This window comes from Erithacus rubecula, assembly GCF_903797595.1.
Source record: "Erithacus rubecula genome assembly, chromosome: 1".
Classification (NCBI taxonomy): Eukaryota; Metazoa; Chordata; class Aves; order Passeriformes; family Muscicapidae; genus Erithacus; species Erithacus rubecula.
The window spans coordinates 73367342-73387046 of NC_136658.1; the positions used below are offsets into that span (position 1 = coordinate 73367342).

The 19705-nt window shown below is 34.6% G+C and overlaps 1 protein-coding gene across 8 annotated transcripts in view; it reads right to left on the bottom strand.

Annotated features, from left to right (window-relative positions):
- NBEA (neurobeachin) overlaps nucleotides 1-19705 on the bottom strand; it is a 451247-nt gene that overhangs the window by 326741 nt on the left and 104801 nt on the right. For all 8 annotated transcript variants that reach the window (XM_079333484.1, XM_079333487.1, XM_079333486.1 and 5 more), the window contains exons 9-13: nucleotides 12879-13076; nucleotides 12352-12485; nucleotides 4214-4322; nucleotides 1609-1761; nucleotides 713-881 (exon numbers count right to left, since the gene is read on the bottom strand). In XM_079333484.1, coding sequence (XP_079189610.1) covers nucleotides 713-881; nucleotides 1609-1761; nucleotides 4214-4322; nucleotides 12352-12485; nucleotides 12879-13076 — 763 coding nt within the window. The remainder of the gene's footprint in view (nucleotides 1-712; nucleotides 882-1608; nucleotides 1762-4213; nucleotides 4323-12351; nucleotides 12486-12878; nucleotides 13077-19705) is intronic.

Sequence of the window (19705 nt, forward strand, 5' to 3'; positions counted from 1 at the left end):
ATTCTCCTTTATCAGGTACTTTCTAAGAGACTTTCAGCCAAATCCTTCCTGCTTTACAGAAGTAGATAGCTAAATATAATGGCATTACAGCCAGAATGTATAGGATTAGAATGATTTGCTCTGGGTAATACACATTTGTAACATGCAGCCTTCAACCAGTATCCATTATTGCATTGTGCTGGTGCTGTCATTCAGTACCTCCTGGGCTAAGCTAAGCACATCACTTTAAACAAAGTTAAATAAACTTCTATTGTATAAGGACAGAGAAAAAAATATTATTGAACAGGAAATACAGTTTCAGAGACCACTGCAGTGAGAACTAGAAGTTTCCACTCTGTTTTCAAGGTCACTTAATGCAACTAATCATTCAAACCACACAAAGCTTTCTTTGGCATATGAAATACATGTAATATTTCCTCTTTATTACAGAAGAAGAAAAATCAATCTTTTTAATAGGTTTCCTACAGTATGCTCTCATAAGTATATGCTACATGATTGGAGACCAGAATTGGAATCTTCTGGGAATACATATAAGCATAAATTATCAGCATGGGTTTATGATACACCAAAAAGTACTTCCACGGTCTTTCTGCTGATGACCACTGGTATCAACTATTGCCATTTATTTACCTCCTTGTCTACAGATCCAAGGAGCATTCAGCATGTACATCACAAACCTCCTACAGGAGAAATGCTTGGTGGTTGCACTCACCCAATCCTTTAGGAGTAATGCCACTGCTGTCAGCAGGATTCACCACCCAGTAGTAGTATTTCAGCGTGTGCATTAACTGCAGCACCGTGCCCACTCTGCGTATGGTGTTGTAGATTGTAGCAGTCCCAATGAATTCAGCTGACAGGTAGGTGTACAAAGATAGCTGCACCTGAGGAATTAAACAGTAACCCACATAAATGGAAGCTCTGTATTAGTAGCCTTAAATTGTAGGGTTCTTTTTAGAATAGAATTTGGATGAGACATAAAAAACTTGAAAAACTAATTACAACTCTAGTCAGGCAGGGGCTGCAGTGATATCTAGGAATGATTTAAGTAATGATAAACATATTGTCTTGTTTTCTATTCTAAGTTTTTGTACCAGAAGTACATATATTCTGTTTCTAAGACAATGCTACTTTTCACTTTGGTTCATGTATCTCAAACCATGATTACTTCGGAAAACAAGTAATTCATTATTACCAGAGATGAATGATAACATAGTATCAAACTCGAACATATAGTCTGGATTGAGAGTTTACATTATTATGTAATAAAAGACACTTTTCCAGCAATTAAAAATACAAAATTTTATGCTTAATCTGTAGGAAAACAATGTAAAGCAATCACTGAAAAAGGGACTGGGTTTTTTGAAACAATCTTTTCATGTAATCAGAGAGAATCTTAGGCAATAATTTAACTGCTTTTAGAAAATTATAAAAGATATTGAAATATATAGTTAAGCAGTGTACAGATTTCATGATCTAAAAATCATTGCTATTACCAACTAAAAAAAAAAAAAAAAGGAAAACCAAAAACCTAAGTAGAATGTTATAAAAGATAAACAGTATTTAATTTTGTTGTAGGAGAGTCATAGCATTATTTAAGTGCATCATTACCTTTGCAGGGGTATGTATCCAGATTGCAGGATTAAAAAGGATGTGATCACATAATTGCTTCAGTAGAGGTGCTCCATGAGATAATCCATCCAAATATTTTGCAAATGACAAAAATTGTTCCAGAACAGCTCTGGTTATATGAACTCTAGATGACTGGGGGAAAATAATCAGAAAGAAAAAAGATAAAGAAAAAAATCTTCTTCTTTAATATAATTAGAGCAGAACTATGAACCAGTACTTTCACCTGGCTCATCATTACAAAATATATGCAGCCTTGCATGTTTTGATGTCACTGAATATTAATGCAGTTTGTATTTTCTAACAATATTAGTGATCCTTTTAATAGCTACATGGCATTTTGCTTTGCTGGGTTTGTTTTCATTTTATTAGAACCCAGTCAGGATTCCACATTTTACAGCATGATTCTTGAGAATTTCATCTGAAGTCCTTATCTCTTCTTAAATTAAACAAGTGCCTTCCTGAAATTGGGGGTATCAGTGTGTGAACACATATTATTGGGAGACTTGCTTTTGTTTCTTAAACTTAAGTAGGTATTTGAAGGAGTTGAATTCATGGTTTCCTCAAATTTCAGGACTCTTTCACTTTCATAGAATATGCCATAAAATCACTGTTGAGACCTGCTCCTATGTAGTAACATGGCATAAAGACTTTAGCAAACTTCTTTGTATACTAAATTAACAGATGAATAAATAGCAAATAACTCTAAAGATCCTTCTCCTTACCTTCCCCATAAAATGTCAAGCACTAGAACAGGCTGACCAGGGAAATGGTGGAGTCACTATCCCTGAGGTATTAAAAGATGTGTAGATCTGGCACGGAGGGACATGGCTTAGTGGTGGACTTGGCAGTGCTGGTTAACAGCTGGACTCAAAGGTCATCTCTAGCCTAAATGATTCTGTGATTCAATTTCTGAATTATTTTTGATGCTGTAAGTACAGTTTGGGAATATGGAGATTTATTATTTTTAGAACTGAAGTCTACTTGTCAGTAATACAAGTTCAGCCTGGATGCTTAATTTCTTTTTGATTTTACATCCAAATTCACAATAAATAATCTGCAACTAATAAGAGAAAAAAAGCTGTTTGGAAGTTCAAGCAAAACAGAAAAGAACTCTCTGTCTCTGTCTTCTCTGAAGTATTTGATTACATGCAAATGAACAACAGATACAACAGATAATTTGCAAATAATAAAATTGAGACTAGGAAACAAAAAGATTTTTTCCCACCATGTGTGCCAACTGAATACAAGCATAGATTGAAAAAAATAAAATACATCCTTTCAAAAAACTGAAGCTAAGTGAATCTAATGCAAAAAACACCCAGAAAACAACATATGTTTTAAGAATTATGCTGTGATCAATAGAAATTCTTTAAATATTCACATGCCTAAATCTAATGAACATAGCAGGTGTTAATTAGAAGAGCATGCAAACTTTTTTTAAAAAAAATTGTGCAGAACATTTTGAATCAATGTATTCCATGTGTATAAACCAGAGTGCTCTACTCAGGAGAAAGCCCTCTATGAGGGCTCACCAGCCTGCCTGTGTGTAACTTAACAAACCAAAGCTAACAGCTCTGTCAATTCATTCTGGTTACGGCATAAGAAAACCTACCCTTGGAAAAAAATAACACCTTAGGCTAGTTCTTTGAAATTCTAAATCACACTTGCTTAATAGTGAAAACAGAAGCATAGAAAATCTGCTTTTAGGTATTGAGTGAAGGAATTTCCCTAGTGCAAAGAACAAGGGGAACAGAATGAGAGAAACTACTTATCATCCTTCTTCAAATTTCTGAACATTTCTTAAAGGTGGTATGAGGATTTTTATCTACTGCTTGAAAGATTGTTATGCTGACCTCATGGTAATAAAAGCCCAGTAGTAGGCATTCAATCATAGGACCATCACTATCTCAGCGTAGGTAAAACTATTTAGATTATTTAGATTATTAAACCCCAGTAACAGGCTGTCATGAGGCAGGGAAGCAGGTTTGTCTGATGCTCCTCAGGCAACTGAGCTGAACATCAGTTTTGTGATTACTTCTCGTTATGTCTGAAAATGGCCAAGTGCAAGGAATGCCCTTTCTTTCAGAAATTAAATTTGGTTACAGTTTTTCATCTTCAAAACACAGGACAATTATTTCAAAAATTTTATAATTGAGTCACAGAAGACTAATTTAACTTTGATTAACCTACACACACAAAAATACCAGATCTCAGTTATGACATCTGCTATGTTGGTACAAACTAAAAACAAGAGAATTCTCCTCAGCAAGTTTGGATGGATGGAAAGTACAGAAATGAAAATACTTTAAAATGATTCACAAATAGATCTAAAGTAAGAACCTAAATAAGAAAACAGAACCACCTCGAGAAAATTTATTCTTTGAATACTGGTATATAAGAGGATAAGGAAGATTAAGAGATTCCTGTAGACAACTTATAAAATATTTTTAATTTGCAGTACATATATCACAAATATATTTTATTCCACCAGAGTCAAGTGATTGAAAGTACCCCAGTGACAGCAGAAATATTACAGCATAAGAAATATTACAGCAGAACAAAGATAAAAATCCTCCAAACATACCTTTTCAAGGAGATAGCCAATGACTAGAAAGCCTTTTCCACCAAGCATTTGTTCTTGCATGGCTACTGAACTCTTAAGAAGCTCAACCAAGAAAGCCAATAGGGTAGCACTGCACGTAAAGAACAAAATTTTTTTCAGATGAAAAATGTTGCCTTCTCAATAATCATCAGCTATTAAGTGAATAAAAATAGGCTTAAGGTGGTGAACAACTCCTTAGAAGAATACAAATCTTATTTTTCCTGTTGAGAAATTCCTCCAGTGATTTTTCACATATTACAATGGTAGAAGTGGGAATTCATATTCAAACAAGCACTGTCAGTTCTCCTGATTGGACTATGACTATCCCATGTTTTATATATCCAGTCCTGGAACCTGCAATTCTAGCCAAAGTTTTGGCAGCTGAAAGAGGCAGAAGATGCTGAGTGGATCCCATTGTCAGTGCTACAATAATGCAGGCAGGGGCCATGTCAAACATTTCACTAGCCAGACTATGCTAAACAGCAAAATTTGCAGCCACTAGGTATTCCACACTTTCAGTCCCTAGAGTCATTATACAGAAATGAGGTATAAAATATTTAAACATAAACACAAGCAGTGATGCCCACCAAAACCACAATGGAACAACAGCAGGGTGGAGAGCTTCCTTCAAACTTTCCAGAGACCAAACATGAGAATAATATCTGCCTGACCAAATAAAGGTTAAGAATTACTTTTCATCCTGTTAAAATAGCACAGGGAGATTCCAGAGGCTGCAAGAAAATCACCCAACAGCCCATCCCAGCAGTATCTTTAAGTGAAGTGTTCACAAAGTACAGGGAATGAAAGTGTTCAGAAAAGGTTACAGTATAGAAACATAAGAGATATGAAAGACTTCAGGGGATGGAATTGGTAAGAAAGTGAAACTATGTTATGAAAGCCAGCAGTGGAAACATACGACAGATCTATCCACCACAGGGAAAATAAATCATAATTGACTCTTGGGTGATGAGAGTAAAACAAAAATACACTCATCTGTTGCTGAAAACCCCAGAAAAAAATGGAGAAAGAAAAAAAAAAAAGTGACAGAAAGGAAGTATTTAAAATTACTTTTCAAATATTCAAAAAGGTAGATGACATTATGCATTGTAGTGCATATAAAAGGCATATATAAAATCATAATTCCTTTTTTAGAAATTAAATAGATGTAACACTTCCTAGCTGTACAGAGAAGTGTCTCCAACCATGGAAGTTCTCACATAGGTTTTAGGCATAGGAAAGAGTGAAAACTGTGGGTTTTCAATGTATGAAAATGGGACTTAAAGAAAATGTCCAACGTGCATTTGACACATTTCAACTTTTCTTAGAGTATCTAGTAATCTAAAGGTTCGCTTGCCCTTTAAATAGAATCTCTTACTTTGAAATTAATGTTGAGATTGGTTAATCCACGCAAGCACCAAAAAATAATGAAAGTGCTAAGGAAAACAAGATTTATTCTATTTGTTGAGTAAGTCTGCCATGCAGAAGTACAGAGAGTAGCCAAAGTACATGCTGGGAACATGAAATAGTGCCTTGTCTTTCTGCATTGTTGAATGGTCATAATAATCCATCTAAAATCACATACAGAATGCTTCACAAAGTGTCAGCAAGAAAAGAACACAGATAATACCCATTTACAGTACTCCAAAGCTTTTATCAAAACAGCCTGTCAAGCTGTCACATCAGCTTCAAACCAGCTTATATGCATCAGTTTTTTCTTACCCCAAAAGTTTCTACTGTATTTCTCATATAAAATAAGAATCTAGTCATTTTTACTACATGAAAATCCATAAGCAGCTCACATAAAGTGGTGAAGATTTAAACTTAGATTTTTTGAAAATATTTTTTATTTTAAATTAAGTAAGTGAAAGAAAACTGCATTTTCTTTCCATCTTTCTACCATCCGGTATGAGTAACCTTATAACTTAGGACAACAAGCCATTATGCATAAAGACAAGAAACAGCTCCTCACAGAATTAGAATTTAAATTATAATAGCAAATACTATCAATATTATATTCAAATGGAAAAAAAATAACTTAAAATGGATTGTAAAGATTTTGGTACCATTAAAAGACTTAAGTTCATTTTCTATTCTCAGTACTTTGTCAAAAGCCTTTAAATTTGTATCACAGTTTACTTGCTCATTCTATAAATTTAAATGGAAACTCGTGGGCTAGAGTTATTCTTATCTCAATACAATCTATACAACTGTTAGAAATTCTGCTATACTCTGACTGAAAGTTGTAAGACACACTGATACCATAACAATGGAGATTTTTTTCCCTCTTTCCCTCTATTTAAGCACACATAAACCATAAGTCAACTTAGAAATCATAACTGACCAGTTTATACCTAACCATGCCAAAGACACAGAAACAGAGAAGCTGGTTCTATGTAAGAAATATTGACTTGAAAAAAAAAAAAAAAAAAAAAAAAAAAAAGTGTAGTAATACAGATGCAGCCAGTGCCCAAATATCACTTTTTAGATATTGACCTTCTTTATCTGGGCTGTGGCTGACCTAATTAATCCTACCTGCCCACATTATCTCTGCACACAGCTATCTTAGCTGCTACTGCAGAATGATGCCAGCATTTCTAGCTTCAGGAAAATTTATTAATTTAGCCAATGCCTTTGTGAATGAGCTATGCTTTTACTTAATTTCAAAAGGGCTTTTAACATCTATTGATCCAGACACATAAAGATACCTCAATCCAGCTCTGCAGAGTCAGCTCAGGTCTGCAGGCAGTAACTCTAACTTCTAATCCTTCTGCATTATCCAAGATTGCCACCATAAATAATAGAGTTGACTGCAGTATATAGTAATTCAAATCTTGGGATAGCACACATGAATGCACCATTACACCTTCAAGCACATTAAAAAAATCCAAGTACTAGAAAATGCAGCAGTTAAAGAGAACCATCTGGCAGGCACATAGAGGCACAATGAAGTTTGAGATGAATACTGTATAAGACCACAGTATTCATAAAAATTAACATAATAATTGAATTTAAGTAGCAGTTTGCTCACATTATTATGCAGGAAATTAAGTAAGTAAAAGATCTGTAATATATTAACTCATAGAAGAACTATAAAATCAAAATGGAAGTTTTTAAAATTCTCACTGCATGTTCAGTACTGAAGGTATTACTACCTGACAATGATCAGAGTAGGCAGAAAACAGACTACACGCTGTCTGTGGGGTTGAGGGTTTTTTGCTTTTTTTTGTAAGGGGTGGGGGAAGGCTGTATGGTATTTATGGCTTGGGTTTTGTTTTGTTGCCTTTTAGGTGAAACTTCTATTTTGGAGGAGGAGGGAGGAATGAAACTGCAATAAATAAGAGCTGTTGCACACAACACTGGTTTCACATGTAATGTTCTTCCCTTATATACTTAATACCAACAAGCATCTGATCTACTTGAATTCTCAGATAACTTTCACAGCCTCTTCAAAAGTTCTTTCCCCAAATTGTCAGACTGATCTCAAGGAAATGTGCATCTAGATATAAAAATCTATACTGATGTAATGTTTTTTCCTCCTCAATATTGCATTCTAAGAATTTACTCTAATTTGGAGGACTGTATCCAGAACTTTTAACAATTTCTAGAGATACTCTATTTATTCACCTTGGCAGCTGAACACAAATTAAAACTGAAGATTTGAAATATGAAAATATTTATCAGCAGAAACAGGTTGCCAAAATCATTCTTTTAAAAAGGTTGTTGTTGATAGAGAGAAAATAATATTGATGAGAAGACTGCCGTCTAAGTTGAACAATTTTTCAAACAGAATTTAACAAACTTACCAGCAACTAACATGAACCAGATTGCTGCACAGTAATTGACATTACAGATTTAACTTACAAAATTCTGTGCACTGCTGCACAAAACTTCTCTCCATTCTTTTCTACTTTCAACACCCCTGGATATAAAGGATACTTCAGCCCATTCCTATATATCTTCTATATCACACCGTGGAGCCAAGATACAGATAAAAGATGAAACTAGATATGTCAACCAACACTAAATCACAGATAATGATAATGATCGTGTATGATCATTACTGAAAATTATATAAAATATATATATTATAATATATCTATTATAATTAGAATTAGTAATTATGTTATTAAAAATTATATACGTATTATATTTACTGAAAATATAACCAATTTCTGGGAAAAAAAAAAAAATCCAGTAGTTTTCCATTATTTAAAAGCAGGAGAAAAAAAAAAAGATGATAGACCAAAGCATAAAGATGCGGTATCTCCAATGTTATGTCAGTGTTTAGAAGTACCTTAGAAGTCAGGAATTTGCACCCTTAGGATAAAAGTGAAATTTGCCTTGGCTTTCTGTTTGTTTCCTTTTGTTGTTGCAGGTCTTTTCTTTATTTTCTTTTCAAACCACTACACAGATCAGTTTCTCTAGACTCCTTATTCCCAGGATAATTTGCACTGTCAGATTTGCCTTAATAGAAGTTTCATCTTGGATCATGTATTACAAAGTTATCTGGATTGGGTCTTATGAAAGGCACCTTTAGCTAAGGTAGGCATGTTGCTTTGGAGATCTAAATATGATTATTAATTACACACCATTTAACTTGAAAAGTCTATATAAAAGAGAATGATGCAAGTATTTGTTTTGACTGATTCTCTTTGGGAAATAATCCTTTCTAAAGATAAAAATCCTTTATTTGTATTTTCAGCTTCTCCAAAGTAATACAAAAAGATTGTATTAATAACTCCTTCACAGGCTATTACTATTGAAAATTAATCTTAGCATAAACAGATAAAGTGGTATTAAGGAAAATAATACACCAACAATTAAGGTTTCCATGAGCTACAGTTATGGCAGCTCTCTAAAGTGCTTCCTTAGCTTCCAGTTCAAATATGTTTTTTTCTTTCTGTAAGCTTGTTCAAAAGAAAGGGGAAGTGATTTCTTTCTCATGCCTTTTCAATTCTTTTTTCATAACATGTGATGAATCTAATAAGACTACTAGTCAGGTTTCATTCAAAAACATGAGTCAGCTGAACAGGTGTGGTGTGAGAGAACTATAGTAACAAATACCTCTGTTTACAGGCAAAACATTTTGGGATACAGACTCCAGTAATAAACTAGCCACCCTTAAGAGTCCCCTGACCTCCTGGAGTATGCAGAAGTACATTATTTCAGGAATTTACAATGGATTTCTACTACCTGATGCAGTGTCTGTATTTTCATGATAAACTCTTGTCCAGGCAGACAGATTTGGCAAATCACATTCTGGCTGTCACAGTTTGGGAATACTCAAGTACAACTGATTTTATCTCAGCACAGCTAGGTCACACTACTGATGTAGAATTTTAGGAGCAATACCCAGCATTCTTCCCTTCAAAACAGAGAGGGTTACCAGCACTGAACAATGCAAATTCTGAATTTTACAGTGAAGGCAGCAACAGACTGGGACCATGACAGGCACAAAGGCAAATGCAACAACCTCAGGAAGGATTATTTCCAGACCTACTCTCAAGTTTAAATATCTGTGCCAGCTATGACCAGAAAATTACTGAAAGATAGGATGAGAGGACAGGTTAGGAAGGCAGGCTACCACATGGCATTCTTGTTATTTTCTGCCATGATCTTTAAGATAAATTCAATTAAACTGAAGATACTAAGAAAAAATATTGGAAACTCACAGATTTTTCATATTAGGCAAATAAATAAAATCAATACATCAAACTAATTCCTGTCAGGCTGAATGGTTTCATATCTGTAGAAAATTATAGGAAACCTGCCTACTACTTATCAAACTATGAATCTTAAAATGTAGATGCTCATTTATACCTGTTTTACTTAAAAAAATGTTGATAATTTTATTAATTCTTTTTTTTTGATGTTCAAATGATGAGGTCTTGGGTTCTGTTAATAAAGCCCTTCTAATATTAAAATATCCAAACAAAAAAATCAAATAATTGAGAACCCTGAGCTTATTCAACAGATTTTGATATCAGCAGGAGAGAAGGAGATGAAAAGGATTCAGAAAAGCAGTAGAACTGGGACTGCCCTCCTTTGCTGTTACAGTTTTATAGGTAAGACAGGTATAATAGAGCATCAGATACACAGAGGCCATCTAATTAATCAAGGGGGAACAAGGAAAGGACTCATTAAGTGCACCACTTCCCTTACTCCACTCCTCAAATGAACTTTTTCATGTTTAGCACGCTTTCCCCATTACCTTCTTTCTTTGAGCCAAAAACATTTCATTCTTTTATTTATCTATTTCCTTGTTAATTTCCAGCATTACTTTTCTTGATACCTATATCCCATTAAATAAAATGAGAAAACAATGCATATACACAAAAACGAAATTAATTCAACATATAAATTACATGTCATCAAGCAGCCATTTGCTGAATTTTTTTTTCAGTATGTTTGAGTTAGGATCACATCCTATTGTATTATTAACTTGTACAATCATATAGCACAATGAATTTCAGATCTCTTTTTAGAATATAATCTAATAATAGAAGAAATGCATTGATTTATTCAAGAACTTTTTTTTTTTTTTTCTACTTACAGTTCAACTAACTCCAGAAACGTTCTGTATCTTTCCAATTAACCATTATGAATGTTCTCACTTGCTGGGTAGACCTCACACTTGGGAAGAATTAGTCTTTATCCCAGCTTCTAAAACTTACATTACATTAGCCCTTCATTTTTAAACAGATCTAGATATTGCTTTGTCATACATAACAGATTCAGCTCATTCATTAATTAAATCATATTACACACATATCTTTTATTCCTAGGTGGAGACACATACACACATAACCTTCCTTAAATTAAAATAAAATATTTTTGTCTTCTGCTTTGCCAGTAAATAAAAACATACAGGGATTTTTTTCCTCAAGCTTATTTAAAAATCAAGTATTTATTTTTCTATTTCCCTTACTTTACAATGCTTCATTGAAAAGTACATCCTGCAAAAGAAATTTTAAAAATAAATATTTCGCATTAACCAATACTCAACCAGATTCTGTCTTCCAAATTTGTTGGCACTTTTAATATTAGTTAATTGTTTTTTCAGCTATTTTTTTAACAGAACTATCTAATGCAATAATAAATATCTAGAATAATTAATACAAGAATATTATAGGAAGGAAAATAAGCCACATGCTCTGCATTTTTGCACCTATTTTGTCACCTAATTCAAATAGGAAATCCAGCTTATCTTGCCCCTAAACACTGCTTGCTAGTAGGCTTTCCTTAGAAATAATCCCCCATGGAAACACAATACCAGTCATTCAGCATTACCTTTTCAGATTTGTTACCCCCAAAGATTTAGGTCACGTATTTTTCTGGAGGAGTTTAGCTATCCTGTGTTGCCTCCAGGACAGGAGCCTGCTGTGACAAGCACGTGGCAAGAGATCTTTTCAAAAATAACCACAGCTGAGCTAGTTTTGAGAAAGGAAGACCCATGCCTGGAGATATTTAAAAGACATGCAGATGTGGCATTTTGGGACATGGTTTAGTGATGGACTTTGCAGCCCTAGGTTAATGGTTGGACTTCATGACCTTAGAAATCTTTTCCTAAAGGATTCTATGATTCTAAGTCAGCATGTGTGTTAACAGACTCCTAGGTTGTCCTTTTCAGGTTTCCAGTGGAAGTGTTAACATCTGTGAAAGCTTTTCAACTTAGAGATGTCTTCCATAGTATGAAAGGAGAAACTTTATGGGTCCCAGGTTAAAATGCTCTTGGCATGCCTCCAGTCATTACTGCAGTTGTAATATGGTCATAAAATGCCTGATCATAGCTCTATGGCTCTCTAACCATGTATTAATTAATTATTAAATGTTACAAAATATGAATTCAAATGACAGATTTTGAGAAGGTAAACAACACTGCACTCTCAAATAAAAGCATATTGATTTCTTTCAGAACTTGGACTGTCTTAAAACTACCCTTAAAGACTCCAGAGTGATTTGAATTATCAGTTTTGAACAGTAAACTACTTTAAAACAAAAATAGAATTCTTTAAAAGAAACAAAGGCAAAATATATAAAAAAGAGAACATTCTCACAGAAAGAGAGAAAAAAAAATTGTAAGGTTAATTTAGTTTCTATCTTGGTTAAAAGAGGCTTACCAAACTGTTGTTTCCACCTGACTGTCATGCAGCTGTCGATTGTCTAACTGGGCAAAGAGAGGAAAAAGAACCTGGATCCCTCCGATGGAATGAATGGCACTATGAATGGAGTGGGTTACAATAGCTTTCACATCCTAAATGCATAAAACACAGGAAAAACCACAATTAATCTCTATTTTAAAGGACAGTTAAAAATATAACTTTGGAGCACTTTAACACCAAATGGAGTGCAGACATTTTAAAATTTTGTTTCAATGCATATACTTGAATTATAATCACTATATTTAAAGGAAAACATTAAATAAAAATTTACAGCATCATGTCAAACTGTGCCTTAGAGTGTGAAGTCTGGATTTCCTCTGGAACATTCTTTTCCTTGCTTTAGAAAGGGAACAAAGAACAGTTCAAGTGAAACTTATATTAAGAGCTGACAGAGCACAAAAGAGCAATCACTACACTGGCAGACAAGTCCTCTGTGGAATGGTCAGTCAATAGTAATCACAGAACATCAACTCAGCAGCACCAACCTGAAGCATGAGAGCATGGGGGGAGTGTACAAAAATTGAAGGATTCTCCTTTGGTGAGGATTCAAGGCATAGCTGAGCATCAGTGGCCTTTGCATTATAGGTAAAAGCAATGCTGCTTGCAAGTTTCCCATCATACAGCACTTGCTTATGGTGCTCAGCCAGATGAATGTCACTCTCAGATTTAAATTTGAATGTGCTCTGAAAAAAAACAAAAGTTTTACACAGTAATTAATTTTGACAAACTCCTTGCCACAAAATGTGCAAACAAACTACATTGGACTTGAGAGGGAATAAACAAACTCAAGCTTTGCTTGCATTTACCAGTAGCCTAATGCTGCTAAACACTGCAATGGATTTTTTAATTTAATCTACATCACATCAACAATGTGTCAACACATTATTTGGTATTTTATATATTATCACTCCTTTCAGCATCATGTGTACAAGTTTCAGAAGTAACTATTTTAAAAAAGTCACATTAACCAGCCATAAATACGTTAAAATAAAACTTAAGCATAAAATGCATCAAAAATAAAAAACAAATTAAATGTGTTGCATTTTAGTTTATGTGAACCCACTCAAATTAGAATATAAAATACTATACCATGTTGATTAAAGGAATAGTTATTTTTGAACAACATTAAAAACCATGCTTCGCTAACAGTCAGGAATATACATAAACAAGCCACTTAAAATCCAAAATTAATCATAAATGCCACATTTCACATTAATTATTCTCAAATTCAGAGCTTTTCCAAGGAAGACTGAAGAATTTTTTTATTTTTAAACATATCATAATTCATATCTTATCTAAAATTAAGTTTTTTGGCAGCACTAACAAATCAATAACGAAGATAGATTTCTATCCTTCTGCAAAGCATTGTCAGATTTATTTGGCATATAACAATCATTTAATGATTGCAAAAAGACAACCAGTAGTAATACAGTTACAAAGAACAGTCCTGTACTGATACAAGGAAAACAAATTTGATAGAAATTACCACCATTTCATTATAAATGAAGACATAAATATATATACGTGTATGTATATATATATTACATTATTCACAAAATATTTACTGAGTTGAAAATAATTTATTTCTGAGATTACATACAAATCATTTCCCTTGCTTTCACTGCATATAGTGATCATAATTCTCTTTATCCATTTGGTCCTCCCAAATCCCCCCTTTCCCCCCCAGTATGAAATTGTCTATCACTTTATCACTAAACTATTGGAAGTATACCAGCACTGGGGGTTTTGTTATCCATGTTAGAATTAAAACAGGCAAATTATAGGCTATCAGCTATATGTTCTTTCCAAACAAATTAGAGGTTCCTACCATTTATGCAACCCCACAAACCCCATGCAGCCTTTTCAGACTTCTCAGGGCTGCTGGAAAATATGAAAAAATTATTTTGATTACAGCCAAACAATGGGAAAGCACATCTGCTCAGGTGACTGACACATAGCAATATAAGGTGTGTTATGGCCCCTTTGCATGTGGGCCATAAGCTGAACAGACTGGCCACCTGACTGGAGCTGCTGGAGAACTCTTGGAGCACATCTGTTGGTCAGCACTGTCCCAGCCTTGGTGATATCCAGCAGAAGGGAGGCTGAAAAGGTACCAGACACAGGTACCATAACAGAAAACACAACAAGCAAGAAGGGCAAATGCATGTAAATGGCAAGTCTGGTTCCATTTGCATCTGACAATGAAGGATAATCTCTTCATCTGCACAAGGAGAGGTGCTGCCAGTAGGTGGAGGAAGATGCTTTTTTTCCTTCTACTGAGCATTGGTGAGGCCACACCTGGAGTTCTGGGCTTCCATTGGGAGCCATGGACTTACTGGAGACAGTGCAATGAATGGCCACTAAACATGAAGGACTCAAAGCATCTCTCATATGAGGAAAGGCTGAGAGAGTTAGGACTCTTCAACATGCAGAAAAGAAGAGGTAGAGGGGATCTCATATAAAAATAACAGGTTAGAAAGAAGATAGAGTCAGACTCTTCTCAGTGGTGCCCAGTGGCAGGACACAACTCAATGGGCAAAACTGAAACAAAGAAAGCTTCCTCTGAATATCAGAAAACACTTTCATTGTGAAGCTGCCAAGCAAGGTGATGGAGTCCCTATCTTGGGATTTGCCCTGGGTAACTGGATCTAGGTGACCCTTTTTGAGCATGGAAGTTGAACCTCCACTTCCAGTTTCTTCCTACATCTTCAACCACTCTGTGATTCTACGATTTGCATTTGGGTTAGGAGTGTGTTTTGTACAGAAACTCCCAGTGGTCCCCACTTATTACTCTGTTCATACTGCAAAGCTACTCAGAACCAGAGACTTCTTCCAGGCTGAAACTTAAATATTCTGCAACAGGTGATATTCACTCAGCCCAGAGGATCAGACTACAACCAATCCAAAGAAAAACACCAATATAACACACTGAGTACTCACCCCCCAGCACTAAATGTTTTAATCTAGAAATGTGTTCCTATACTGAAGTAGAAATTCCTAAAGAAGGAATACTCTGCTCAGAACTTGAGAGCTGGCTCACTGTTGAAAGGGCTGCCTACATCTCACTTACAAGGAAATGACTGCTACAGATCACAAATTTGTCCTGAGGAAGGTGACATGTATTTCACCCCAGAGAGCATTTTAACCATACATAGAAATCTCTGTGCACTTTCTGCAGAGGAAAAGTAATTTAGTGACTTCACTGATTTGCAAAGATATCTACATGATGTTTGTATTGTATTTTAATGTTCTACCACATGAAAATACTTATTACCCTGAAAATCTTCCATGCCTCTCAGCTTCTTCAGATTAAAAAACTCATAAGGTTTTTCCACTCTACAATTTTTCATAACTTGGCTGTTTAAATAAGTCAAAGTATTTCAACACAAAATCTTATTTCATTACCATGAAATTTTGCAATGTTCTAAACTGCTGAAGTTAAATCAATTTTATACACAAATTTTAACATTATTCTACATCCTTATTATCAATGTTTAATATACCAGAAGAATTTATTAAAGATCACTATTTGAAAGTCAGACACAAATAAGTTATGAATCAACATAATAGCTCCTCACTTTCTGAAGAAAAAACAAGAATTAAAGGAATATTCTGCCATTAAAGCCAAACAAAACTGATCATAAATTGAACATTCTGGTCTCCTAAGCTAAATTATTATAGCAAAATGTAAAGAGAAGCTAAAATTCTGATATATGATACTCCTTTATTACTAGCATTGATTCACAGAAAGAGAAAAGAAATTCAGTATATGCATACTGTACTGGGAACTTGGGAAAATGCATCCACAGGAGGGTTATTAAAGGCTGTTGTGGACATCCAACTCTGAGGTCTGGCACAAGCAGTGCAAGGGCATCAAGACAGTGTCTTGGATTTAACATATTCTATATAAGGTGAAATTACATATACAGGATCCATATAAAGTATGTTTGTTGCTCCTACTAGAATAGGAAGTAACAGAGAAAGATTAGAATTACTCCAGTACTGTATTCTCCCATAAAACAATCTGTGCTTGATCAGGAACAGTGCTTAAAGACCAGCAGCTCTCCCCCTTCATTTAGTGGCAGGTCTGCAGCTTTTTGATTTACTGTTCACTATATTTTGTCCCCGTAGGTTCAGCAATCATACATCAAATATTTTCTTGTACTCCATCACTGGTTTAATCAAATTTGGATTTTTTTGTGCTATTTTGTGCCTGTGTGTGTGCATGAATGGGTGTATTCTTACTCCAGCCTTATGTGACAAAAAGATCAGTACTGCAGCATTGATCAAAAACAAACTGAGAAGCAACATATGGAATAACCTGATAACTTGCTTTGAAATGCCTCTGGGAGGGGTAGGAGGAGTGGCACAGATTTGGCAGGGCTATTAGAGCAGGGTTTTGAGAAACATCCTTTTATAAACAGCACCAAACACTGGTATCTGATGCATCCCTTCCCCTCCCATTACCTCCCCTGCCCCTCCATTCTGTTTATCAGCCCCTCGGGATCCCAGCACAGACAGGCTTTCCTCTCTGTGCTGCCTGGGAACAAGCATGTGCAGCAGGGAAAGTACAGTGAGAACAAGGATGCTGCTCTTATTTCCTTTTCTTTCTTCAACCTCCAACAACTGAAAAGGTCCACAGAGTGGTAAAAGTCCTGTTCAGCAATGGCAAGGCTCAAAATGAGTATGCTTTATTACAGATAAAACCTGGGAATGAAAATATTAAATTGTAATAGGTTTCTCCTAAATATATTTTTACATTTCAAGATACACTATGGATTCATTTGAGAAGACTTAATGGGGAAGAGACATCACATGGCTCTACTGCCAGTATACTTCCCTCCCTTCCCCTTAAAAATTTGATTAGCAGTAATTTCTTCACAACAGTTACTTAGAGTAGCTAAGCTACTAAGAGTGTCAGTGTCTCAATACTGTTACTCACACAGTGTAACTTTTTTTTTTAAAGCCTTTTGAGACAAGTTAAAATGTAGTATTTCAAACTGAAACATCCATTTGCTTAAAAGTGTTTATATTAGGGCATGTTGTTCATAACCAAATACACTCCTACGAACGTGCTGAGCAAGACCAGCCTGGAAGGACGGTGATCTGTTCCTATGTTACTACACTGTAGAAGCATGTCATGCACAACAAGAAATATAAATATTATACATAAATGTAAAATTATTTGATATACATAATAAGTAAGACTTATTTTAATGACTTCTCTAGTCAATCCTAAAACGTGTTGCTTCTACCTGCACCACAGGAGTGGGACATGGTGCAACAGATTCATTTTCATTTGTAGATCAAGCTCTCACTTTGGCTGAACATTGTGGTTTTGGTGTCATATGCAACATTATTTACTATGTATATTTAACAGATATGTGCAAACTATCCTGTATGCTGTTAGATTACCCAGATTTCTCTTGTTTTCCAGAGGTTCTAGTAGCAATCATGGTAGACTAGGGGCATTATGAGTAATTGTGAGAGCAGCTGAATGAGAGGCAAAATCATAGTCTCTTCTCATAGGCAAAGTAGGTAGAGGAATGGCTGCTTCCCCTAAAGAATCAGATCCTCAGATATAATGGACAAAGTATGAATTTTAAATCAAAGGAACCACCATATACTTTCATGGGAAGGAAAGAAGACATATTCAAAAAAATCTAAACTATTTTGAATAATCCTTCTTTGGCAGAAAAAGTTTGGCACAACTGGGAGTTCACAATTCATCTAGGGTCTTTTTGGAAAAGTTGAACTGTTGATTTAGTAGTGTTGGCTAACACTACTAAAAATTAGAATGAGCATGAAATGTAGCGAAATATTCAAGAAAAGTTTCTGAAAGGCAAGCTAGCTTCAGCAAGCTGGGTAAGAGCAATAACATGATCTCTAATGCTCAGGAACACAAGCTATGTCAATTGAGGCTCCCTTAGACTATTAAATCCCATACTGACTTATTCTGAACTGTGAACCTTTGCACCATCACAGAATCTGAAAGGATTTACAGAAATAACCTTAAATGAGATATGAAACAGGCAGGCTTTGAGTAAAAGCTACTGTTGATGCCCTGAAATCTCTAAACTACAAGACATGGCTCCTTTTTTCATTGTGAATAGATCTTGTGTTGGAAAAAAGGTCAAAAAAAGTCTTCTTTTTGTCATATTTTTGGGGGGAATAAAAGTCAAAGAAATATACGTTATTTCTAGGGTACTGCTTAGGAAACCTGTTCTTTTTAAACTGGTATTAAATAGTAAAATATACTTCCAGATTTTTAGACAAGGAAGAAAACTCCTTCTGAGAGCAAGGGGGCATTAACTGTTCTGTGTACATAACCCAAATCTAAAACCATGACACATGAAAGAATTTCCCCAAAATATTAAATATAGCTGACATTAAAAAAAAAAAATCACTATGAAGCTACAGGTGTGCAGAAATGTAGTTTAAGGGAAGCAGGACAATTTGACAACAGTAATAAGGTTAGTGCAGTAACTATTGGAAATGTCATTTAGCATGAAAGCTCATAACCTTATCAACCCCTTCAATACTCAAAAATATTACATGATAATTTGCACTTCTTGAAACACATGAAAGCTTTATTCCTGTTTGATATCACTTCCGTATGCTTCTGCATACTGGAATCCAGTAACCTAAAATTCATAAAGGTTTACTACAATTATTATTAAGAAAAATAAGGCTCCATTAATTTCTTTTTTATGATCAAAAATATTTACAGAAGCGTGTGGCCAAACAAAATACTGTACAAATAATAAAATTAGATAACTGGAATAAAATATTCCAATATTGTTTGCATAGGTGATGGACTTTCCTTAACTGACTTAATATTTCTAGTTTCAAGGCAGATTTTTACCACCAACTACATGCTATAGGCTTCTTCTTCTCCATGTAATCCTCATATATACGTGGTTATTTACAATATATAGATACATCCCATAAAACTGCTTCTGCCATTCAAGTGCTAGCTGTAATTAAATGATTAAAAGTATGCATTTTCAACACACCAAATTAATGCCATTAGAATCTAAATATTGATTTTTACTTACGGCTTCTAAAAGTTTTTTTTTTCAGAGTGTATGATATATATATAGAAAAATGGAAAGTCTACTTTGGACAAAACCACGAATTCCAAAAATTAGAAAAAAGAAAACTTGGGAATAATTGATAGTATAAAGTGAAATTCAGTATTGTTTACCTAGAGTTAGACTAATTTCCAAGTATTATTCACTAAGGAGTCTCTGCAGATTTCTGTGAAGTATCTGTGTTGCTTTTAATGATGAAATAATACAATACACAGCCA